The sequence below is a fragment of the Xiphophorus maculatus genome, chromosome 4 (assembly GCF_002775205.1).
Source record: "Xiphophorus maculatus strain JP 163 A chromosome 4, X_maculatus-5.0-male, whole genome shotgun sequence".
NCBI classification, from domain to species: Eukaryota; Metazoa; Chordata; class Actinopteri; order Cyprinodontiformes; family Poeciliidae; genus Xiphophorus; species Xiphophorus maculatus.
This window is the reverse complement of record NC_036446.1, coordinates 30,098,245-30,124,899: the sequence shown is the minus strand read 5'-3', so window position 1 is coordinate 30,124,899 and position 26,655 is coordinate 30,098,245. Positions and strand designations below refer to the sequence as shown.

Below are 26,655 nucleotides of genomic sequence, written 5' to 3'. Positions count from 1 at the left end.
TTCCCTCATTTGTTTCCCTTTTCTCCCTCCTCTCTCTCTCTCTCTACCATCTCAGTCCTGAAGCCTTACTGCCTTTCTCCTTGATTTTTTTCTCTCCTCAAGTCTTCCTTTTCAGCTTTCTATCATGCACTCTACGGTTTTCATTCACCATCCTTTTGCTCTTTGTATCTTTATCTTTTCTTTTGCAGACACCCTGTCTTTTGTCTGCCGCTCTACCGTTTCCCACCCTTTTCTGCCTTCGTGTTGCTACATAGCTGGGTTGTAGTCGAGACCCTCTGCCCTATTTTTTCTGGAGCTGCTCCACTTCTTGCTATCCCACAGTAATACGGATATAAACATAAGTGTGCATAGAGTCCAATGAGTTCTGACGCACATATTTCCATAAAAGATGCTTTTTTTCTTTCTTTAGTGGACCACCTGAATCTCACTCCAATAAAGCCAAAATGTCAACTGGCTCCACTCTTGAAAAATTTGTTGTAATTGCTACAAAGCACAATCAAAAGTTGAGTGTAGCCCCCCAAGTATTCTTTCTAATACCCCACTGTAATGGGAATGATCTGAAACAAGTGATGTTAATGGGATTTAAAGGTGCAGCAGCACAGCTTGTAGCCCTGCTGCCTGGCAGCCAGAAGGTTCCGGAATCGAATCCTGGGCGTGGGGTCTTTCTGCATGGAGTCTGCATGTTCCCCCTGGGTTCTCTCCGGGTACTCCAGGTTCTTGCCATACTCTAAAAACATGACTGTTGGGTAACTCGGTTTGCCAGATTTGCAATTAGGTGTGAGTGCGTGTGCATGGTTGCAATGTAGGGATGAACCGACATAAACATTTGAGCCAATATTGACAGCTGATAGCAGATATTTACCAATAATATGTAAATATTTTACAAACCTACTTTGACATTTTGAAAAAAAAATGACCCCACTGCTTACTCAGTTTTACTTATCGGATCGATTCAGATATGTTTAATAATGACTAATATCGGCCAGTGCCGATGTTGGTGCCTGTATATCGTGTATCCCTAATTATACATCTAGTGTATTATTTGTGCTGCCCTGGCAGCATGTCTAGAGTGTACCCAGTTTATCCATTTTATTTTGGTAATCTAAGTGTACAACAGTTATCTCTTGTGAATAATACTAAAATTTTATGTTTCATGTGATTGTAAGGAAAAAGACATGAAACGTCCTGAAGAGGTTCCTTCATGCAGACATCGGCCTTACATCTTCAATAAAACCTCCATGTAGTTCTTAAGTGCTGGAGACGGGTAAATGACGAACGGCGCTTTGTGTAATTAACTGTGTAAACGCAGCTTTGTAATTAAGACACAGGAAAGCTCTTCTCTGAATTAGGTCGTGAAGGTCGAGACGAGACGAAGCAGAGCGGCTTTCTCAGAGTGCACACACACAAACACGCGCGTACGCAGCAAGAGAACACACACTCTGAAAAGACGCTGCTCATGAAGACCAACAACAACATCCAGCCAGAAGATCCACTTGGCCCTACTTTGGCTGCATAAGGCAAAGCGCGCTCATTAGGTTTACTGCAGACGTGGCATGAAATGTTCCCGTTCGGAGCAAAAGTCCGAGGTAATTAAAGGATAGTGTGTTATTAAGCCCTGAGGACTGAAGCATCCATCCTCTTCCTGTTGTCATTTGCAGGAATACGAACAAAGGGAACAAGATGCCTCCGCTGCTTTAGAGGCTCTCTGCATGGAAATGTACTTCTGATAGGAAACTGTGCGTCACTGCAGGCTTTCCTGAGGAAAACAGCAACTTAAGAGCAGACGCTGGAACAAACTCACCTTATCGGCCTGCCTCATGTAGCAGTAGAGGATCCCTCTCATGCACTTGATGGCAGAATGCTCCAACTCATGCGTGCGGCCCAGATCATCATCGATGCGCCTGCACGGTGAGGGAAGAGAAAAGGACTTTAACAGCGCTGTTCACACAGGACATGAATGAAACGACGGAACTGATGGTCTCTCTAACAGAACAGGAATGATGATCCACTCACAAAAACAGACCTAAGAGAGGCTTAATTAGCATTTATCAGTAGAACCTCAGAAGTCAAATAGTTAATTATAGCATCTGACTACATTCTACTGACAGCAAAGCAATAGATAGAAGACACTCTTGGCAAGATTTCTGCTCATCTCTTGAGTATTTAAAAACTTTTCAGGCTGTGGAAAAAGAGGGCCAAGGCCGGTCACGATAAATTGTCGAAGAAGTTATTGTGATAAACGATGATATCGTTGTTCTGAGATCATTTTACCATAACACTGCCTACACCGTGTCATCATCCGAGTTTCAGATGATGAAGATCGTCAACCATCATCACGGCTGTTTTTGTTCGACAATGCACTGTTTCGAAAACGTGACGGCATTTTGTGAGTGTGGAATTTCTGTTAATGTTTCACTTTATTCATGCCTCATTTTACAACATGCATACATTTGTTATTAGATTGTAAACAAATCCCCCATTTCAGCAAGGGAAGGACAATTGTTTGTGTAATTATAAATGTGTTGTCATTCCTATGGATAAATGAGACATTTTGCATCCAGGTGATATTTTAGGCACTTAGATGTTACAGATGACTGGCCAGTGTTTGAATCTGGCCTTGTCTGACCAGATGTACATTTCCCCCATGATGGTTTTGCTGGCAATAGGGCCGTAAGGCTACCCAGCACTTCAAATGGAAAGGAAAACTGGAATCCAAATATGAAGCTGAAAAGTGGCTGTCGATCCATCTATTGGATTATAGTTGATAATTTCTGTCCAAGAAAACTACTGAAGAACAAAGACAGTTCTCAATCACATTAGTCAAATTTAAAGTGTAATGGAGCCACTTTTCAACATCAAGCCTCATGGCGTTGATGTTAACATGAACAATAACATCGAAAAAACAGATTTATATTTAAAAACCCTTAAAGACATAAAAAGCTATTTGTTCCTTCCACACTTAGGATTTCAATCAGCTTCTTACTATTACAGTACAAAAACATTATTTTTTGTATAGGCATGGTATGAACAAAACCATGGCACTGTAGCAATATTATCTCAGCTTTTGTCGTCTGGGAAAAAAATCCTTAATGTTTTTTTTTTCTTTTAGATTTTTCCCTTTCATGTTCTACTGTGTTCTTACCAGAGTTAAAGTGTTGCTTTATCCTGTTCATCTCCCTGTACTAATTATTGCTCAAAAGGTCTTACCATATATTTTATTCCTTTGTATTCACTTCTTAGTTCATTCTTATGCATTTGTGTTTAGTTTCTCTTTATCATCCCCATGTGTTTCACCTGACTTGCCACTCATCTTATAAGCTCTTGATTTGTTACAGTTCAGCGCTGGATTCTCTGTGTTAACGCAGCTAGTTCCATGTGCTGTTTTAAAAAAAAAAAAAAAAAAATTCACTAATGCCTCTCACCAATTGCTGTTTCACCACTAAACTTGGCAGATTGCTGTAGTCCCTCGGTGGGGGAGCAGAGCGCCGTGGCTACAGGCCGGGACCGTGTGTGCATACTGATGAAAAAAAAAAAAAAAAAAGCGCAGGCCGACGTAACACCTGGGAACTTCGAGGTCGAAGCTAAGGTACTATTTCAACTTTTGAGATGCTAAGCAGCTGCTCCCGGCCGTATCGAAACAAACTCCTGACTGCCAAAACACATCACTGCAAATGTCTAAAAGTAAAAGTAGTAAGACTAAAAATATTATCCCAGCTGCACAGCCTCCAAAACCAAAAAATGATTGTCCAAAAGACAAAAAAACAAAACAAAACAGTGTTATATCCAAAAAGAAAAGTCTACAAAGAACAAGCATAACAGAGCTACTCCAAGTACCATAATTCTCGATCAGTATTTAGTGATGGAATAAACAGAAACAAGCTACTCTCGGTAAGATATCTGCTCATCTGTTGAGCATTTAAAAACGTTTTCATGCTTTGGGAAAAGAGGGAACAGGCCTGTCACAATGAATCGTCAGACGTTATTGCGATAAACGATAATATCGTTGTTCTGAGATGATTTTCAAGTCATTTCACAGTAACGGCATAACAATGTAAGAACACATTCTCAAAGATAAAACGCTTTCTTTTCCAACAAACATTACACACTAGAACAAAAGTACACTTTAAATAAATAAACAAAAATGGAAACTGAAATCTCTGTAAACGAAGCTATTCTTCCACAAAGACGTCAAGTTCAGACTTGACTTCTGAAGCACCAAACTGAAGACTTTTGTCATCCACACTTTGGTAGTAAAAGATACAGACATGAGGAAAAACGGCCATGTAAATGGAAATTATTGATTTATTATACAATTAATCAATTCATTGCTTATTGCAACAGGCTTAAGAGGAAATATGTAAAGTAGAGACGACTGTCCATCCTGTTTGGACAAATACACTAAACCTTTACTCACCACTTGCCATTTTCTGATTACTTAGAAAATTAAGAGAGAGTTTCGATGGCAACATAACTACAACAACTGTCCCAGCAGCACATATATAAAACATTAGCATAAAGGTCAAAGGAAGAGCTGAAATCATGTGCACTTAGAGCAGGGGTTGTAGCAATTCCAGCCACTCATCAGATCCCTGAGTGTCTCACACTCGCTCAGACACACACACGCGGCAGCCGACTCTGAAGTAAGTAATGGCACAAGCCAAGCCTGTCAGATGAGAATCATCTTAATTAAATCCCAGTGACAATTCTAACAGGAGGCAGCCATGACTGATGACTGGGATGTGCCGCTGGTCACATCACTGGAGTACACTCTATTTTTACTCCTCTCTTTCACTCCGTCTTCCCCCACAATCTAATTTCCTCGCTCGCTTTTCCTTCCCATCCCTTGTTTTGCCTGGATATGCCTCTTATCTCGTCACACACTCTTTCTGCTGACCTTACCCCTCCCTGACATTCCTCCCGTTTTCTAGCCTGTTCTTCAACTACAAACCATTTTAGTCCCACCATCATCATATCTTCCTTTCTCCATAGTTTTCTGTCTTTTCTCTGTCTTTTTTTTTAATTCACACTTCAGGGAAATGCCCTTTTCTCAAGACACTAATCAGTGAGGAATTAATCAAATAAGGGAAGCTGATAGAGAGGATTTTCTAGCACTTGAGTGAGATGCTAATGTAGCACTCTTGTTTTAAAATCTGAAGACATATTAGCCGTTTATTTCTCTCTCTCTTTTTTTTTTACATATTGTGTTTTGTTAACAGCCCTGAATCATTTTCTGCTTCAACCATAAATTTCAAGTTTTGTTTTATAACCTGACATGGATTTTAAGCTGCACCACAATTTATTTATTTATTTTTTTGCTTCTTGTTCTTTAATATTTTCTAAGAAACCTCCAGGACCTCAAGAGAACAGCTGGACTCACAGCTAAGTCCTAAATTATTCATACTCCTGGCAGATTTGGCCTTAAGGTAATCTTTGAATTTTTCCAACATGACTCAGAGGTTTTATTAACGTTGTGGTGTGGCCTGACGTGAATCTGATAGCGAAGTTAAAAAATGAAGGCGGTGGCAGAGATTTCTTCCTGTCTGCAGGCGTCATTATCAACAATAACTCGGGAGAATTTTGAATTAATATACGAGTTAAGCAACAACGTATTATTTCCCTTTGGGATCAATAAGTATTTTTGAATAACAAAGAAATCTCAATATGCTAAAATGTTGAACATGTTTAGTGTTTAAAGTTCAAAGGGTATGATTATTTTTCCAAAGCACCATATGTTTTTCTTTAAGTTGTTATCCAGGGACTGACATATTGAGGAGATTACACTCAGTTTCAGTATTTCATGAAGGTTTTGGTTCAATTAAACACAAAATAAAACCATAAACTATTGCAGTCAAGAGAGGCTTTGCTCAAAAAACAGCAAAGCCAGGAAACTGAGACACACAATCACCTGAGTGTGTGTGTGTGTGTGTGTGTGTGTGTGGTGACAGATATTCCACAATTACACATGGTCCAGCTCTCTGCCAAGTAATCATGCAGTATTACCATAATTATGAAGCACCTCATTAATTAGCTAAATTAGTCATGAAAACAGCCCCCAAAATAAGCACAAGATTTCAAATATATCATCAGCCATAAACAGTGACAAAAACAGGAGGTTTTTCAAATCATACAACAGCCTTATCATTTAAATAAAGATTCAAATGATGAAACATAACCCGTGTCAGAGAGGTTTACTAACCGGTATGCCATCCCCAGGGCCCAGGCACAAGCAGCGCAGTACAGAGAGTCCCGGACCTTTGCCTCCTTCATGTCGGAGAATGTCTTGACGGGGAAGAGCCCAGTAGTGGGGCTCTGGTAGTTCAGGATGGTTGTTTTTACTGGATAAAGGCAGAAGAGAGAAAGAGAGGAGCAAAATGGATCTTAGTAAAACTCCAGTGATGGCTGCAGCCTCAGGCGCCCGTCTACGCATGTCTTACGTTGTTTGTTTGTCATTTTCTTGTTGTTGTTCTTTGGGTGGGCTGCACTGAAACTCATTTTCTGTACAGTCCACTTGGTACAATGTCAATAAAGGCTGACTCGAATGATTCTGGTTCTGAAAACTGAAGATCAACTGGTTTAATGTGAAGTTGTCGTTGATTTCGAATGGGAAAGAAAACATAAAAAACGGTGATGCAAAAAAAAACAATGTATGCATATGTACAAGGAGAAGTAACAGATATATGGGACAGACTGAAGTTCTTAATCCATAAGATAAAATCTGTAAACATTTCATTTCATTCTGCACAGTTCTCTGCATTGAGAGGGAAAAAAAAAAAAACGTCTTCAGATGCAGATTAAATTTTAAACACCCTTTTAGTTTTTGAGGGAGTCAAAACTGCAATTTAAATAAAAAAGGTCTATGTCTATGACCCTCACATTTAGCACAAAAGCATGCAGAACAAAAAAAATAATATTAATAAGAGTAGCAAAAGGGCTGTGATAAACGAGAGAGACTTGGATACAACATGTCGAACTATGGTCCTTGCAAAAAGGACAAACCTCCTAAAGAGCCTGCAGACAAAATGTCAGCAGGCTATTCAGGATGAAACTGTTTTAATCTATTTTGTTCCTGTTTTGTTTCTTTTGGACTGAAAAACGTTACAAAAAATAGAGATTTGAACAAGACAGAAACCCTTTTGGTCCTTTATTCTAAGAACTGTGGTTAATCTAGTTTTGGTCAACCAGTATTCATTTCTTTCTGTACTACTTGAATGTAAAAGATGAACAGGCTCCTTGAGCAGAACATCAGCAGCTTTCATCTTCTTATGACTCTAATTGAATACACTGCATTAAACGCCATTAAGTTACGAATAGGATAAATAAATGTGGTAATCATTGTTTTCGTTTTCATTTTTTGACTACAGAAGGTCAAAGCTGACTTTCCATTCAAACTCCAGCTTCTTTCAGTCCTTGCGAGTTTCACAACAGAAGCGACTTGAACCAAAACGCTAAAAGTTGGATTTAGCATTTAATCGTTTCCGTCAGGACATGCGTACTCTCCTCGTTTCGTGTTGGAGCTTTTCAGATGTTCAGCCTGTGCCGGTTTGCTGGCTCCACGCTGAGAGCACAAAACAGAGCCGTCGTTACACAACCACTGTTAACAGTTCAGTTTTTGCCTCAATAACTTTGTGTCTTTTTCTCTTCTTCTGCATCAACGTCAAACAGGAAATGAGGAAACGAGCCAAGGAAACTTCCTCCTTTTCAGCCCCTCATGTTGACCTTAACCTGAAAAACCTTTGCGGTTTAGATTACTAATGTAGAATGAAAAAAAAAGAGCCATAAACTTTACACCCACATTGATTTAACAATGAATCTTCCTAAAAGCATCTGAAGTATAAACCTGCTAACTGTAAATACAAATATAAATCTGTCCTGCCCTCTGGTAAATATCTCTTGTGTCTGATTGTGTCTAGATACAGAGTAGTGACTAAACAGATGGTGAACAAGTATCAGGTAATGCAGGCAGATGGCAAACCCTGTAATTTTGTCTAAGTTTAGCAGGTGTTAGATGGCGAAAAGCAGACTCGTTTAGATTTACAAAATTGACCATTTCTGGCAACGGGGCTAATCTACTTCAAAAACAGTAGCATCCCCGACGTAATTATGTCTGCTTTCTGCCTCATTTCGCTTTTGGTGTACCCGTTAAATGTGTCCTCGTGTTCAAAAAGTAGCTGCAGGTTTAAGTGATCCCATGCCTCTTTTTACAGTGATCAGGAATCTATTTGCTGGATGGTTGCAATTTTGTGAGAAAGCAATTTTGCACCCCTGACTGAATATTTCTGTATTTCTTTTAGCAAATTGGATTTTTTTTTTTGGCAAAGATAACCTGTGTTCACACAAAATGTTTTTCATTCATACATTTACAAGCCAATAAAACCATCTTATTACAGTCTGAAAAAGAACAAAAAAGTCAAACCTAAAGGTAAAACTCCCAGTAAATTATTGATTGAATGTGTCAGAAAATACGGTTTTCACTGGCAAAGACAATTTAAAAAAAAAAATCAAAATAAAAGACTCAAAGTGACTGAGTCAAAATTCAGATGTAGATCTGATTAAGATGCTCTGACATGACCTTAAATATGATATTCATGCTCACATTTCCTCCAAGGGAGCTAAAATTGATAACATTTATCAAAGGAGGATGAGCAAAATTGATGCAACAGCTGATTGTGGTTATTGCTAACTGCTAAGGATGGCACAGCCTTTCCTCTTCGTAAATAAGAGTTTCTTGCTGCAAGGCAACAAACTGTACTTCTACATTGTTAGGAATAAAATCTAGAAGGTGATGCATGAATTTGTATTCAGCTCCCCAGGATATGGTGAAATTCTATATCCTTAATTAAATTAATTTGTTATGGTTTAATGAGACAAAATATGAATAAAAGCTTACAATGTGCAAGGCAGCAATATGTACGCTGGATCTGAGCTCAACAGCCCGCTGCTATTCATTTTAATCCCCACAGTTCCACCTTAAGCTAGCAAAAATCCCAGCATCAACAAATCGTTCTAGTGAGACCTGAGAGAGAGGAAAGCTCCACAGCAGATAATGACCAGTCATTTCTTTGGGAAGAAAAAAAATGGGTCTAAAACATTCAGCCGGGGCTTTATTAGGAAAATCCAGCAACAGAAGAAGACAGAGCAGGAGTAAGATTTAAAAAAAAACAAACAAACGTTGACTGAGGTTTAAAGCATAAACACATCATAGTCCTCTAAAGTATCACACAGTGACACAGAGAGATGCGTCAGGCAGAGGTCTTCTCAATGATAACTAATGTGTTCAGAGAGACGGCTCCGTTTTTCCTCCTAACATTATTCCACTGCTAATGAAAGGCCCGTCCACTGCGGATCGCGCTTTGATTCAGGACGAAAGAGAGGGAAGGAAAAAAAGAATCAAGAGTGACTGCGAAAGAGACAGAGGAGGACAGACATTATGATGAAGGTGTGTGTGAGGTGGTGTGAGCACGTCCAGTGGAGACAGAAAGGATGTACGAGTGTGTGAGAATAAACAGTGGAAGTAGTGTGTACTAGATGGAAATGACGGACTGGAGCGGTGTGTGGGTGAAGTGGGGGTGGCTGTCGCGTTGGCAGAGATAAAGTGATTAATGGGACGAATTAGACGGATTAATAATAAACCTCTCAAAAAGTCCACCTCCTAGTAAAGTACTAATGAAGTACCTGGAACACACAAACATAAAGATCTGTGCTGCAACCAGCTGGCGAACGCTAGCTAAACTAAATCAAGTCTGTAATGTTCTTTTTATTTAATATTTGTAAAATTATGTTTAATTCAATTTTTTTTATTTGATAAAACATTGCTGCAGCTCATACCATCAAAATGTCTCCAAAGACTCGTTGTAGATGGAGATGCTGTGGGCAGCAAGGCTCTCCAGTAGCAGTCAGTCTTGCAACAAAACCGTAGAGGCCTCTGACTGAAGACACTGTTGCTGTATGACAGCATCATGACTCTCGTGATATGCTAACAACTGAATTTAGCAGAAACATGTCCTGGCTGACACACATCGTTAGCAAGCAGTGCTAATCCATCTCATTTGCTTTTGCTTCTTTGAATTTCTATCTGTATGTTTGGAAAGCAGATCATTGGAGTAGGAGATCATAGAGTATTATTTGAGCTTTTGAGATTCTAATCAGCTGCATCAAGGTAAAAAAAACAAAAACAAACAAAAAAAACACAATACCATGTTGCCATGGTGACACATCATGGGAAGAGGTCAAAAGTAAAATAAAAGTAGAGCAAAAATTCGGCCAGGTGCATAGCTTCTTAAACAAGAGCAAATAACTGTCCAAATGTGAAACGTCTCAACCTAAAAATGATGAACAGACGTTTAGAAAAAGAATAAATCAGAACTGGCTTTACAGAGTTACTCTACATGCTGCCACCATGAGCGAGCTATTAGCGAGAACACATAATCAATGAGTCTGCATAGAGTAAATTATTTTAGGTTAACAGTGTTAGTCTAGATAAAGCGCTATGCCAAAGATTTCACCCAGTTCTTAAGAGTTTTCTTAAAATTTTTTTTAAAAAAATCTCAATTTTTCATGTAAGGTGAGAGGTGATTTGTTTCTGCAATGCTTTGGAGAGATTTAACAATATATTCTGGATTAAAAAGTAAAGTAATGAGCATAAACAATGGAGGGGCTGAATGTTGTTTGGTCTCGGGCTAGAAGTTTCTCGGCATGCAAATCATCTGTTGTTGGGAGTTTTCTGTGCCGCCATCCATCAAGCTAATGTCCCACTAAATCAGCAGCTAATGTCTCAGGCACACACAGGCTGCTCTTTCACAATGGGCCATTTCACTGCTCTGCCAGGCTGAAGAAATGATAACGAGAAAAAAAACAACAACAAAAAAAGAAGAAGAAGAAGAAGCAACGTGATACCTTTACAGAGATATCATGAGAGCGAAATAGAAACGCAGCCTGCTGAGATCATCATTTATACAAATGTTGAGCCTGGCAGAGTATTTTCAATTGCTTCAATTGGTGGGTTTTTGTCAACATGGATAAAAAGCAAAACAAAATAAAACCTTTACTAGCCGTTTTTCTGCTAGCTGGCAGTGTACAGCAACAGGTAGGGGAGGGGAGAATAGTTCTAGAGTAAGAAAAAAAGAACAGCAGAAAAAAGAAAATCCCATCTTTTGGGCAACATTATCTGGCAACTCACAGGAAAGAAATGACAGAAGTTTGTCATATGTATTGAGAACATAACTTTTCAAACTTTATCTAAAATGTACATAAAAAAAGGCACACATTTTTTCCCTTCTAACAAATAACCTATTTTTATTTCCTTAATTTATTTATTCATAAAATAAGAAAATTAAACATTGTTCATTTGCATAAATGATTATTTTTTTATACGCAGAACATATACTTTACATTAGATTTTTGTTTCTTTTTTGGTTTAGATTTAAATTCTGTATTCCACCACCTTTTCCCAGTCAGACTGCTGGTTTGCTCAATAGAGTAATTAAGGGACAAATTAACCACATGCACTAGGGCAATACAGTCATTCCTGTATTGGGATTTAATGGCTATTTTCTATTTGTGTGACCAGATTTCCCTACAGCCCACACACTGCAGCATTAATGAAAACATTTACAACTCCACTGTGTCTTTTAGCACTATTAAGGCTAAGAAGTGTCCCACAAAGTGACTTTTTACCTCTTTTACAGAAGGTGAAGGGGACGGGGAGCTTGTGCTCTGTTGTCTCTACACCAGGGCTCTAAGTCAGCGCCCTGTTGTGTTATGGAGACACACTGTCCCTCCAAACCATGAGGCCCCTCTAATCCATGCAAGCAGCTGGTTTTATGAGAAAAGTCCTCTTTGAAATACCTTTTAGAACTGTCGCTATGTCCTGACAATATAATATAGAACAGATAATCTGTTCGGCTCAGTCACAAACAACCAATCAGAGCCAGGAGGAGGGTCATAGCGCTGCCAGTCACCCTTTTGTAAGCACCCTCTTTCTCTCTGCTATGCTGCAGCCTCTCCCTGTCAATGCTAATGCTAATTAGCATGGCCACCATTGATGGTGGATAAATGGCTTTCCTGTAATGGTAAGCTGTTTCTCTACACGAGGTCGACTGACAGCTCCGAGCCCCTCCTCCTGAATCTGATTGGTTGTTTTTGCCCAGGAGCGGCACATTTAGCTCTGGGAAGAGGTAGAGGAAATTGATCTTTTCGCATATTATCTGTCTTATCTAATACTCTCACAACATGGTGACATAATAAATATGTAAAAAAAAAGTGACATAACCCAGCTTTAAGTAAGTTAACATCCATTGCAACATGCTGTAATGAATGTTGTTACATTAAAAAGTGTTTGACGTTTAATGTCTGACATATTAGTATTCATCATAATTTTTTAATCAAATGCGCTGCACAAGTAGCAGTCGCCATTTTTTAAGACAAACTCTCTCTTTCAAAAAATACCAGAGACAAAGCTCCACGTTTTTAAAAAAATAAATCCAAGACAAAGGCTGGATGTGACCAAAAGCGTGTAAAATGTGGTGAAAACTGTGAACCTGTAGCTTCTACAACTCTATTTAAATATCACACAAATGAAACCAATAAAGAAAAAAAAACCTTTTACTCCCATTTTCTAATCAGTGCGAGCCCCACAGCTTACAGCAGCCTGCCTTCTGCCACCAGCGTTATCAGGGAGCAGAGTGAGTCAGTCGAGTGGAGCCATATTGGCACATAAATGAGAAACCAGAGAAATAGCAAAGGGAGGGGGGGGGAAATGAATGATGAACCGTAAGAGATGGAGGTAAAGCTTCCCTTGTTATTCTCTTCTTGATAAGAGAAATATAGTGCTTAATCATAGCAGCAGCAGCTTAATACCGCTGCTTTCGACTGAGCTGAAGGCAACACGGCACAGCTCACGAAAAAATAAATAAATATGGAGAAAATCTAACTGGTTTGATTTGTCATTGTCATCCAGCCTCAACCCTCTCCACCTCTTTTTCTTGCAAAAACTGAGCGAAAGCAGGTATATTGGCGAAAGGGCCTGCGCGCCGGCGATAACAATGTTGGCATTGTTCCCTGCTGGGATTGGATTGGACGACGGCTTCCAGCCGCCACCCAGCACAACAATTAAACAAGCTCGCTGTTTAAGGTGCCGTTCCACAATCTGGCAGAGGCCTTTTTTTTTTTTTAAAGAATCTATGAGGTTTCGACAAAACCGCTGCTCTAGGCAGTGCTGCGCTCCCTGATAGCAACAAATTGGTTTTAACTGAGAGCTACACCTGTTGCTCACTCAGCTCCCTGCATTGTCTTCTCTTGTTTTCTAAATGAATGCGAGCTAATGAACACACGCAAGCCTTGCTCTGACTGACCTTACTGAACGCATAAACTGAGGAAGAAACATACACCGATTCACCCACACACACACAAACACGCGGCCTCCATCAGAGCTGACCAATGGGCTGTGTCATATCTGCAACAGGAGTGTTCATGGGTAAAATTGGTCCATCCAGCCCTGAAGAGGCGTTTTCTTCACAGGATACATTAACAATCCGGACGCGGTTCCAAGGGGGCAAACTTTGATTCTGCTGAGTTTAAACTGAGCCATGATCCAGAAAGACGTGAGCTGGAGGTCACTCACGTCTTACAGCAGGTCTAGGAATGAAGTTGAATAAGCTTTTCAGTCTTGCCATTGTTTGCTAGCATTCTGAAAAGCACTTGAAATGAAGAGGACCTTTGTGTCGCATCTTTTAAGTGCAGTTCCAATTAAAAGGATTCACCTCCTTGGAAGATTTACCCTCTTTATTCATTTTACATATCAAAAATTTCATGATTAAGAACAACAAATCAAGCAAAAAGTCCAAAAAATTGGCCTTTAAAAAACAAACAAACAACTTTGTCTAAGTTTTGACAAAATTAGAAATTTATAAAAATATACCCCCTCGAATAAGTGATTGCACTTATTCGATTACAGTCAATGAAATCTGTTTTTCATCTGCAGGTTTAGGATGTATTTTTCTCATAAAAAAATATGAGAAAAAATATTTTCTCATATTCCCCTTTCAGGCAGACCCTTGACTTGAAAGGGGTCAAGTCAAATAATGACTTGACCCCTTTCAAGTCATTATTTGGTAGATGCTGCAATTACGTTGGCATTTTTTCTTGCGTAACTGTTGGAGCTTCGTCAGGTTGTTTCTGAACTCCTTAAATCCAGTCACAAATCATCTTTTTGTGGGGAAAAAGCAAAATCATGCTGATCATGATTGATTTGTAAAAGCAATAAAAAGGGTATAACATGAGTACTTTCTATAGGGAACGGCATGCGTCTTGTTTTTGATGCGCTCCCGTTTTGAATAGTTGTGTAAACTGGAATCGGTGGTGTGGAATTCACAGTGTCAGGACTGGGGTGAGTGAATCATCTTCATAGATTAAGTAATATTAGCTCATGCTTGTCATATTTGGGTTGCAGAGAGCTGTTGTACAGTATAATTTCCTCCTATGCCACTATAAACAGAGCTAGATATGTAATAAATTAGTTTACATTAACGTATGTATTTACTTGGGGTATAGATTGTATTTAACTGGCAGCTAAAGCATAACAAAAACTCTGTTGCACTTATGTTCAATGACAAAAAAGATTATGTCTTTATTTTTTAGTCTCCATTATACAGTCAATTTAGCTGTATTTACAATTTAACACTCATACATATTAAAAAAAAATGCTATTTTCACATTTGTCACTTTATTCTGTCACTTTTGCTCTCAGTCAGTACCAGATACTCGATTTTCCTCATGGCTGCTCTCTTCTGATCTTTCTACCTGATTTGTCAGAGCTAAAATTCTTGCTTGCACCCCACTTCATGCCCTCTGCTCATCTGGGTTCGCAATAACCTCAGCCACCTCTCAACTACTCCACAAGCGCTCTCTGCAATCTCCAGGGTCCTGCTCCAATTTTCCTTCAGGATTCATTTCTTGTTTTCACTTGACTAACAATTTATTTTGAGGTTGTCAGCCCTGTAAAAGGATAATGTCCAACGGAAAGTTGCCAAGGGTTAAACAAATGAAGGTAGAAAAATAGCGTTGATTTCTAAGTTGTGTCGCTCCAAATTCTGCAAATGCTCTAAAGATTTCCGAGCAAGACTGGTTGAGCTGCGCCAGGAGAAATTAGTGCTTCCTTGAGAAACTAATGAAAACTCCCCATTAGCTTGTCACTGTACTGTATCTACAGGGCACAGGCAGAGCTCTTCTTTAAATTAACTCTTTGAAAAATAGTGGCAACTGATGCACTTAGTAAAGAGCAATGGATACAATTCAGACGATTCAATAGTTAGAGTAACTTAAAATCAAGTGGAGAAGCAGTATTTTCCTGTCTCTGCTTTTTTAGTGCGTGTTAGTGTTAATCACACACATTGATACTGATGGGTAAGATTACAAATAGTCACATACTTTACTGGTTCTCATTTTGACTGATTATTCTAGGGGCTAACGAACATCCAAAAAGGGGGGGGGGGGGAAATAAAATAGGTGCAGATTATTTGATAGTGTAAGGTTTTAGTTCTAAAAGATTACCTCTATTTATGTATCACCACACACACCAAAGTCCCTGGCCTTTAAGATTTTTAATAAACTTTAAAAAAAACCCAGTACAGATTGCCTGAATAATGGGGACGATGTTGCCACAATCTTTTGTAGCATTTATTTTAATTACAATACAATTCAATTATGTTGAATAAGGCTTGTTCAGAAAAGTAATGTGATTTTTTTTTATTAAACTGCAGTTACATTAGATGCTACTTCTGAACCTATTGATATGTATTTATGCTCACAAAGAACAAAGAATGAAAAAATAAACAAAATAGTACAAATAACAATCCTGGCAGTCAAAGATAAATCAAAATTACTATCACTACTATCACCACTACTATCTTATTACTATAAGATCATTTTTAGGAGCTGCATTTATTGATCAAAAACAATAAATGATACAATAAATGCCTGTCCTATCAGATTGATTGGTTTATTGACTGAAAGTGAGAGGAGTTTTACTTTTTGTTTCTATGTATTTAAGAACAAGTACAAAGTGATGATAGAGTATCACAGATTAGAGCCAAACATGGAAAACTTTAAACTTCTGGTTGCCTTCTCTATGAATTTATAACACCTATAGAAAAGTCTAATTTCTCTCAGAGTAAAATCCAAGTGTATTTTCTGCATGTTTTTAAATCCATAAAGGTAAAAGGAACACAAACACCTCTCCTCCTTCACAGTTATTCTACTTTCATATACATGTTCAAGCTGATGGATGACAAAATGCAGCTTCAGCTCACCAGATTTGAATCTACGTAGTTATAAATTATTCATGTTGAACACAAACAGATTGAGAATACCAACGTCAACGCACAAAGCCAGCTAAACCTCCATCAGCGAACGAGTCGATGGTTCACCGTCAGTCTATACGTCAAACGTTTCCCCCCCATTCAATGCCGACAACTATGAAAAGCCCAGTTTATGGCCACAGTACTAACACCAGCGCTGGCCCTGCAGGGACAACAGGTTTTGTAATACCAGAAACTAATAACCACATGAACACCAAAGTTAACCTGGTCCAACACTGAATACTAAATGGAGCTGTAGCAGCGAGGATGGAGTGCTGCGCTCGGCCCGTTCCCTCTGCTGCTCTCTGCGTCTACTTCCGTTGATTTTGCTCAGAAACAAAAAGCAGGGAGAATGGAGTCTGACGTCTCGAGGCAAAACAAATAGAAAAAAAAAAGAGCTGCAAAGTGTCCACAACATGCAGATCTGACAGCTGTCATCTATGCAGTCAAAACGTTCAGTTTTCTAGGGACACATTGCACTCTGTTATCGCACTTATTGACTTGTTAAACAAATTTGTAAATAGTAAGATTACAAAGCAGAATTTTGTTAAGACATGAGTGTGTATTTTTTAAACTACATCAAAACTTTTATTAACATTAACAACTGTTTGCATCCCACCATCAGCTGTTGCTGTCACCAGCACAGTTTTTGCTGAGCTGCAGACACTTCAATGCGTCTGAGGCAACATCTGGTCATTTCAGTCGTGCCTCTCTATATGCTACACCTCCGACGTTCCAACAGTTTGTCGGCTGCTCTGTCAAAGACAAGACGACACTGGTTCTGTTTTATGCATGTCTCCTCTGATGACTTCCACTGGGATGACAGTCATTTTTCTCTGTTTGGAAAATAAATCTATATCTATGGTGTAAAACAAGATTCTTTTGGGCAAACACTGATGCTATACAGCAGCTGTCGCTGAATTTCCATTTATCACATAATTGCATAATTGGTTTACTGGAAACGCACCAATTTTGAAAAAAGAACAACAAAAAAAATTCTTGCTTTTTGATAAAAAAAAGTTTTGCTGATAGGATGAGGTGGGTTTTTTTTTGGCCATATCAAAATTAGTTTATTTCTTAAAACTGCAAATGAGACACTTTTTTTGTATCACATGAACAACCGATTTTGCCTCCGGCACAAATCGCCAAGAAGAAGATGACAAGAAGTAGTTGTAAGGATCACGGCATGTTTTTTAATGACTTATTGCGTTAACAAATTTAATCACGTGATTTTAATTGTGTTCCTTATTTAATGGATACACTGCAATTGCGATATTGTGTTGTTTTTTGACATTTGCAAAATACCGACAAACCTTTGCACACAATAGAAACGCTAGTGTCTTTAGTTAGAGGCTTCTTCAGAACCACTGTAAAGCAAACTGCTACAGGAGATCCTTCCTGTCCACAGCAATCAGCACGAGTTACATTTAATCTCCCATTGAGTTTAATAAAGTACTTGTGAATTTAATTAAACAACTCAAATGTATCACCCAATTTGAAAGCATTATTACTTTCTCTTATTGACATCTCCACCAAACAAAGTCTTGTGATCACAATATTCTAATCTAAATGTACTTATGTGTTGATCTTCTTCACTTTATCAATCAATCAATCAAATTTTATTTGTATAGCACCTTTCAGCAGCAAGGCATTTCAAGTTGCTTTACATCATATCAAACACAGAAACACAAAGCAACATGGAATCAACAATCAAAACACGACATTAAGTCAAGTTCCATCATTAAATGTGCAATTGATTACTTTTCAAATACAATCCTAAACATGTGAGTTTTTAGTCGAGATTTAAAAGAAGTCAGTGTTTCAGCTGTTTTACAGTTTTCTGGAAGTTTGTTCCAGATTTGTGGTGTATAGATGCTGAAAGCTGCTTCTCCTCATTTGATTCTAGTTCTGGGGATGCAGAGCAGAACCAGAACCGGAAGACCTGAGAGGTCTGGAAGGTTGATACAACAACAGCACATCTTTAATGTATTGTGGTGCTAAGCTTTATACTGCAAAGTGAATTTGTTTACATCCAAAAGAGAAATTTGAGTGAGCACGAAGAATCAAGGACAATATGTGTAGCACCGAGTGTGTGAGTGTGGGGAGGTACTGCTGTTCTACAGTGCTGCACTCTCAGCTGCTGGTAATTCAGCAATCAGCGCTAATGTGTATTTATCTCTCCTGCAGTGGTGCTGCAGCCTCCTTCACTGATTACATATCCTAGAATAATCTCCTGCACCGGGGCTCTGCCAGCTATCCATCATCAAGTTTGCGTCCTTCTCGAGTTCTTCAGAACTTTTAGGGGGTTTATAAAAGAACCTTTCACAGATGCAAGCATCGTGTATTCTTTTATTCATGCATTTTATACCCAGACCATATGTGGCATGTGGTGGTATTTTTTAATCATGATTTCTTTGTGTGACTAGTGAGTGCTCACAGTCTATGTCTGTTGAGGTGTTTCTGTGTCTTAAAAATGGCATTCAGACTCATTTAGATAGGATCTGTTTATGTGGCATCAAAAGGTTGAGAGAAATATGTCTGTGGGAGCTAAATCAACCTCCCGTTTAATGGAGACAAATTGGCCAGAACTACAAAACAAAATGGACGAATTCTAAGTCTGGATTACGCTATGCCAAGTTGTCAGTTTGATGTTGATATCTTGAAAAAAATGCACAATTATAGACAGAAGATTACACCCACTTCTGATTCCACTGACATACAAAACTGTTTAATTTACTTACAATGTGTGTTTTTTGGAATGCAAGATCCTTAGAAAATTATATTTCATATGACAGAAAAGTGACACACTGCAGATACAGCACCGCATTAGCTAAATTGACAGATAATTAAAAGAAGAGTCCCATATTGCATATACAATAAAAGAACAAGGACTTTATAAAGTTATGATATTAAAAAACATATCCAGGACTAACTTCCTAGTGGAATTGTTTCCTTGGGCTACGCAATGCACAGCAACAAAGTAAAATGTGTTTCCTTGAACGGTTCATATTGCAAAACATATTAGTAAGTCTACACTAGTGATTCTTCAAGGACCTAAACAACAAGTTGGAAGAACTATCAGATGATTTCAAGATTTAAAGGGGGAAATAAAAGCATGAGCCCTTATTAACAACAGGGTAGATTTATTGTGGATTGCCGTCGACAAATTCAAGCAATTCACGTTGCCATGTTTTTCAAATAAAGGAGAATGTGATCGATTTTAGCCTTGAGGCAGAGATTTGACATGTGTTGAGTTCCACATTGGGGACTCTCTTGTTTTACAAATCAGAACAAAAAAATGGAAGAAAAAAAGATTTCTGATCCTCCTTGGGTTATATAGTCAGTTGAAAAAATATCAATATTGCCTTGTGATGGACTGGAGATGTATACAGGGTATACCTCTCTTGCCAAATGGCATCCGGAAACAGACAGCAGCCTCACCCTCACCCCAACAGCCTTACAAGGATAAGCAGGTATAGACCACTGATGGACGAAAGATCAACAACATCATTATGGTGATAATGATGTTGTCCTGTTTGTCCAAGGTCCTGTTTTCCCCTTCTATTATCAATCACTCGCATTGTTTTTTTTTGCCCTCTTTTCTTGCTTTACTAGTAAAGTGTAAAGGTCTATCCTACTGGTTGCACGTCACTCAGGAAGGTCAAGAATTAAACCTGTCCTGCTAATTAGAGCACCTGGCTAACCAATCCTAAACATCTCTCTGGAAGCAAATGTTTTGGCAGTTTCCTGATCTGCAGGATTCAAGAAGAGTTTATAGAAAGCCAAGACGGAAAGACATCAGCAGGAAGGAACATTTGGTTCCCAATAATCTCAGGTGGGTTATAAGGTCCCGTCTTAGTCAAAAAGAATCCATGGTGCAGTAATGTGAAATGACAACAATATATTGGGATGCCAGTAGAAAAGACCTGAAACCTGATAACTTTATGGGAAAGGTAGCCTGGTAAAAACCAACCGCTTGTTCTGCACTTTTGATTTGTCCAAAGCATCGGGTCCCTCGGCAATTGAGAAATGATTGCTTGCTGGAGGCGTGGACTCTGTTGAACTTTTAAAAGACTGCATCTGACTTTACCCAATTGCTAACAGTTAGACGTGACGTATGTAAAGCACTTGTTTGATGAAGCTTACAGGAAATTGTGTGCACTGTAAACAACCTGCTTGGGAGTAGGACTTCTTTGTCAACAATAAAATGTCTTTAACCTTCCTCTTGCTCTGAATAATTGCTCAATATCTGGAAACAAGGCCTACATGGACTGAATGGCTTTGTTCACTTCCTCCACTGCCATTGCCAAACCACAACCAAAGGGAGGCTACAATTCCAAAACGGTGCAGAAAATCGTAATTGCATAAGAAGGCAACGGTCGGCTAAGTCAAAGTAGTCTAAACTGATGCATATTTTAGGCAAAGAAGATATTTATTGAGTCAAAAGTGGTCAACTAAATTTCAGGGCCACTGACTTTTCCATAGGGAGTGAGTGAACTTACCTGCATTGTAGTAACGGTCCAGCTTCTCCCATAGGGGCTCATCCTCCCGCTGGAGATTGGACAGCTTTAAAGGTTCATAGATAGAACCTGTAGAAGACATATTTATTACACAAAAACCAAAACATACAGTAGCACATTTCCTTTTTTTACTTCAACTGATGCTTCATTTGTCAATGAAGTTGGAAAAGGAAATTAGCAACATGGGGTCTTGTTGCGCATATCTAACCGAATGGACTCCTACAAATTTGACTATTTCCAGTTAATGCAAACAAACAAGCACCAGAGAATAGAAGCAAGACAATATGTACTATCAGCAAATTCTTTTTTTTTTTTTACTGCAACACACTGGGCTCAGATCAAACCATAATAGGCACACCGAGAACGAGAAATTCGAATAGTAATGTCGCACTCAGCCAGGCGTTACAGAGAGAGCAGGCAGTGGAGGGAACCCCCCTCTGCTAGGCCTTCTCTATTTTTCCACACACTTTTCTCTTTGTTAGATTTGCATTTTAATAGGTTTGACCTTGGGTCAAAACCACAGGTAGCCCACTGAAAAATTCACATTCTTACTTAAATTAGCATAATTTCCATCAGCTTAAAAACTTCAAGGAACAAAACCAATCTCTTTTTTTTTCTCCCCCTTTCTGAGATAACCCTTTAAACCGGTGTAGTGGAAAATAACATTATTTCTTACATAACAGAAAATGTGAGCTGTCCATGTTCAACTAGTTTTAAACAACCCCATGGCTAACTTCACTAATGAAAACCACTTGAAGCCACTTTGTCATAACTGCATATTTAGGTCAGAGTCCCTTCAGGGTTCCCAAATGATTGGAGGGGAGGAGCAGAATACAGAGCGTAATATTTCCAAAACCACACGATTGCTAAAATAAAGTTCATTTCATTATATTCAAGAATATCAAGTACCAAAATTAAAGTTCAAGTCTTATGTTCCATTATAATCTGAAAACATTTGTATCCTGATTACATAAAACCCTCTTATGTTTGTGTATTTATTCAGAATTCTCTGTGAAATTAATATTCCTTCTTTCTTTTTTGGGAAAAGGAAGGCTTCTCAACCAGCCCAACCTTAAAATAAAAATATACAACATATAGGCCACCAGCACCCAGAGCTTCCTAAAATATCCTCTAAATAATTACTCAACAGCACTTTTCTTTGAAATAGTTTACAACTAGAGACCTATGTGACTGAACTTACCTTTACAGTTGTTAGGGTTTATTAGTTCTACCTCATAGTTGATCTTCATATTTATCTTGTAAACATGTGACATGGAAATTTCTACTAAAACCAGCTCAAGTATGACCTCTGTTTTGTTGAAGGTTATCTTCTGTTTCAAATAAGTGAAAAAACCCCCCAACAAACTACTATCATCTGTTTATTTTTTGCTGTTGAAAAGAGCCCTCACTATTATATGACTGTGTACTTTAAGCTCTCTACTGAACATATGGCAGTTTAAACCATTAGTTTACATACACTGAATAAAAGACAATTGTTTCGACTCTGAAATTAAATCAGACTGAACTTTTTAATTTTTAGAATTACTAAAATTATTTCTATTTGCTAAACCAAAACCTGTTCATCTCTGGGTCACAGAACCCGTCTCGTTCCTGAGCCTTTTGATGGCTGCACATTCCCACAATGTCTGTACTTGTCTATAAATGTTTGATGAGATAAATGAGTATGTGGAAATTGTTCCCAAAGATGAACCAGACTTGTGCAGCTGCCATAATGGGCCAAGATATCTCTTCCTGGCATCTTGGTTGGTTTCTACTGACTTTCCCCATCATGTCAAACAAAACAGCAGTGTGTATCAGGTGTGGCTCAAAGCACAAGAGCTTGAGCTTCCAACTAACTCAGGTGTGTCAGTTAACGCATCAGAGGTTTCCAAAGCCATAACATCATCATCAGTTGTTTTTTTTTTGTCATTGTTTTAAAAGTTTTAGTAAGGTCAACTTGTCAACTTCTGCTTTTGAAGACATGAATAAATAAATCTCTAACATATTTTTGTCAAGAGGTGTGGCTTTGTGGTTGAACCAAAATGCAGACATGAGGTGGGGGACGTGGATCATATCAGGTGTTTAATGAAAACATAACGAGTACAAAAATCACAGGAGCGAAGACAAAAATCAAAAAATAAATCCTACAAAATCACCTAACCAGGGGTACACAGGGAAGCACGGAGTTGAAGTGAGGATCCGACGAGTTGTGGGTGAGACTGAGGAACTTAAATACTAGGGGAGTTGTGACCAAAGGACTGGGCTGATGAGTTAATAGATACCAGGTGTGGGTAGTTGGAGCAGGGATCAGGCTGAGGGGAGGCGAGAATGTGGCACAGGGGAACACCAAAGAATGAGGGAGGAAACACAAGGGAGCTGGAAATAATTCTAATATTAAAGAAACACTAAGACTAGAGAAAACATGATAAACTAGAAAGAGACAGAGACATGAGGGGGAGCTATAAAAGAACCAAAACAAAAACAAGGTTGATCTAAAAATAATAAAAACTAAGGATCACAGAAACTAGAATAACCCAAAGGCCTATCAAAGACATAAACCTGACTAGAATCACCAGGGATGGACATACGTAGACTCTGACATAACAAGATAACTAGGAACACTACGATGGGGCTGAAATAAAGAAACACAAGAAAGAGAAAGATCTGACAAGAAATCAGTAACAACAAATAATAAGAAATCAACAAAAAATGAACAAAAACAATGGTAAGAAGATCAGCAGCAAAACCAAACCCAAAAACCCAGAGTCTTGACAATTTTCTCTCTCATTATTTTAACATTTAGCAAATAGAAATAATTTTGGTAATTCATACCAATCTAAAATAAGAGAAGTTTGGTCTGATTTAACTTTATCCAATGAGGAAAAAAATAGGCGTTTGTCTTTTTATTCCACATACATAAACTTTAGGTTTCTACTGCACCTCTCTAGCTTTTCTATTAAACGTATTTCTTAATTAATTGCTATCCATCAAGAATTAAGATTTAAATTCGATTAAATTAGGAGAACAAGCTGCTGTGGGCATATTGCTTAATGACGTGGAAAAATGGACCCAGTCAGTTTTACCATTAAACAAGCAAGACATGGAAAAACCATCCAAGGATCTAAAAGATTTCTGAATGCATTTCCTGTCCGCTCTGGCTTTGTGCATAACTCTGACCCATATTCACTCCTGCTACTTACCGAGTCTGCGAACTTCTCGACGGGGCTGGGCAACCGCAGCCATTGAGACAGCCATGCTCAAAAGGTGAAATTAAGGCCAACCGTCTCTCTTTTTCTCTCTCTCAGCTAAATCAGAAATCTACAGCAATTCACAGGAAGCAGTTAGTAGCAGAGCGTTAGATTTGACACATGCGCCAATCAACAATGAATTACATTTAGAGGCATGATGATGAACAACATGCAGAGAATCACAGAACATATTAACAATGACTTGCAAAATTATTCATTCCCACTGATTATATATACATAGATATATATATCTTTTTTTTTTCTTTTCAGATTTTATTACACAAAAACCATAAACTTCAGTGTATTTTAGTGGAATATTATGTGGCCGACCAACACAATATCAACTGTTTCTTAATGTTTTTCCCCGAAATTAGTAATCTGAAAAGTACGGTGTTCAGCCTTATTTACTTCAATAGTCCTAAATAAAATCCAGAGCATCAAACTTATTTTAGAAGTTTACATTTTTTGTATATCAGTATAAACACAGGTGTTCCATTAAGTTTTGGGGGGGTTATTTGAGAACATTAATGAACAAACAGGATCATAAAGACCAAGCCAAATTCTTCAGACTGGGGCGCAGGCCGGGCAACGACCCAAAGTGAGCCCCTAGTTCTAAATCCTTTCTGACTGCACTTGGCGATTCTGATTTTGCAAAGATGTATCGCTACAAAATTTAGTCTCTGAATGTGCAAAGCTGGTTGAGACATAACTCTAAAGACTAGGCTGCAGCTAATGCTTTATTTTACTTTTTTTTTTTTAATAATAAAAATATCCTGCGGACTGTCTATAAAAAGCACAAATAACTCTTCAGGTTTTTTGCAAAGAAGAAAAAAAAGAAACTATCTATCTTATCTACTACTTTCTATCGCTTATAAAATGCACTGAAATGTTTGGTTGTAACATGAAGAAAGGGCTTTGAATACTTTTACAGAAGTCATTTGGTGAACTACATAAAACACAATCTACTCTACAATGATGATGTAATTATGAACGTAGACAATAACTGTAATTAAATCACTTATTGAAGCTGTTGAATTACAGTAATTTTGAGATGCTTTCTATAAAGCTGGACCAACTTTAGTAAATTACCCATATACACGAGAAGGATGCAGGAAAGGATCTGAATACAGTTAAAAGCTAAACAGGTCACCTTTTTATAAGTGTAACTTTTAAGAGTTTTGTCCCAATAAGAGACAAAAGTACATTTTTACTCTCGCATCGTTTCTCGCAAACTCTTTAAAATGAAACAACCTTCAGCATTTAAGAGGCCCAGCAGGTTTGTGCACAGTGACTCCATCACGACAAGGCAGCGCAGGAGCAGAAAGTTTTGCTGAGGAGTCCCAGCGAACCGAGATCCTCCTAAAATAGCGCCAGAGCTTGGCTCGTGAAAACCCCTGACCTTTCCTGCTTGTACCATCACCTCGGATCTGAACAGGTTGAGAGTACAAACAGACCAGAGTCAGGCCCGAGGTTGCCGGACTTTCGCAAACAAGCTGCAGCAGAGCAGACACCGCCGGGGCGCGCCATACAACGTGAGATCGTGCAAAGTAAATGAGTCAGACCTGATCTCTTCGATCGGGCTTTGAATTCCAAGAGTTTCCATCCGACATCTGCCAGACTCGCCATGTTTACTCTCAGTCAATTCCGCCAGGACTTAACAGCGTTTCTGCTTTGTGCCCTTCAAAGTAAAACGTTTACGGCTGTGATTTACAGTCAAGATGAGAATAACTTACATTTTAGTGAGTTTGGAGGAAAAGTGACAAATTAAGTATTTTATGGTATAAAAAAATTTTTAGGTTTGGTTTTAAATGTTCCGTTTTAAGAAGGAAATGCATTTATTTTGAAGAGCGACAGCAACACTTCCCTCGCTACCGTTCTCCAGCTTCAAACACCTGTCATCTGTCAGGCTATCAGTTTGCACGACATTGACGTAAATAATATAGTCATTTTATTTTTTTAAAATGGCTTACTCTTTGATTTTAAGGAAACTAACTAATGATAAAATAATAATAATACAAACAATCTATACAGATCTTTTGAAGAATACTTATTGTATTCAGAAGATGGTTGTGTTCCTTCCAGCCGTAAAGCGGTGTGCCGTATTCCGGTTGGTGGATGTTGTGGAGCTGCACTTGTTCCAGGATGCGGATGTTTACATTAAAGACCTTTTTAATAACGTTTTTGTTACTTTTATTGGAACAACGAGGCATCTTTGCTCTTCAAGATGTAACCGTGGAGCTGTTCGGGACCAACATGTATGGGACGGTGGCGGCGTTTGGTGACTTCAACTCGGATAAACAGACTGACATCTTTGTCATCAGAGAGCGTATGTAATGCTGCTGTCACTAGCGACCTGGCACACAGCTAGTCAGATAAATATACATGTACTTTTATAGTGATAAAAATAAATTGTCGGCCGATGTGTTTTTGTTTCATGAGTATTAATTTTCGAGGAGAAAAACGTACCTTGTCAAATGTAAACTTTCTTATTTAGTTAGTTTAAAAAAATTACTACAAAATATATACTTTTTACAG

General features: G+C 38.5%; 2 protein-coding genes across 4 annotated transcripts in view; one reads left to right on the top strand and one right to left on the bottom strand.

Annotated features, from left to right (window-relative positions):
• The window catches only part of phkb (phosphorylase kinase regulatory subunit beta), a 107,108-nt gene extending 81,340 nt beyond the window's left edge, over positions 1 to 25,768 (bottom strand). For 2 of the 3 annotated variants that reach the window (XM_023332821.1, XM_023332820.1), the window contains exons 1-4: positions 25,683 to 25,768; positions 20,855 to 20,941; positions 6,197 to 6,335; positions 1,802 to 1,901 (exon numbers count right to left, since the gene is read on the bottom strand). In XM_023332821.1, the coding sequence (XP_023188589.1) occupies positions 1,802 to 1,901; positions 6,197 to 6,335; positions 20,855 to 20,941; positions 25,683 to 25,746 (390 nt within the window). In that variant the 5' untranslated portion in view covers positions 25,747 to 25,768. Of the gene's footprint in view, positions 1 to 1,801; positions 1,902 to 6,196; positions 6,336 to 20,854; positions 20,942 to 24,072; positions 24,191 to 25,682 lie in introns of all 3 variants that reach the window. The other variant, XM_023332822.1, reaches the window with a different exon arrangement.
• Positions 25,769 to 26,220: 452 nt separating this feature from the next.
• The window catches only part of itfg1 (integrin alpha FG-GAP repeat containing 1), a 169,716-nt gene continuing 169,281 nt past the window's right edge, over positions 26,221 to 26,655 (top strand). Inside the window, exon 1 of the mRNA XM_005802501.3 lies at positions 26,221 to 26,446. Within this exon, the coding sequence (XP_005802558.1) occupies positions 26,236 to 26,446 (211 nt within the window). The 5' untranslated portion in view covers positions 26,221 to 26,235. The remainder of the gene's footprint in view (positions 26,447 to 26,655) is intronic.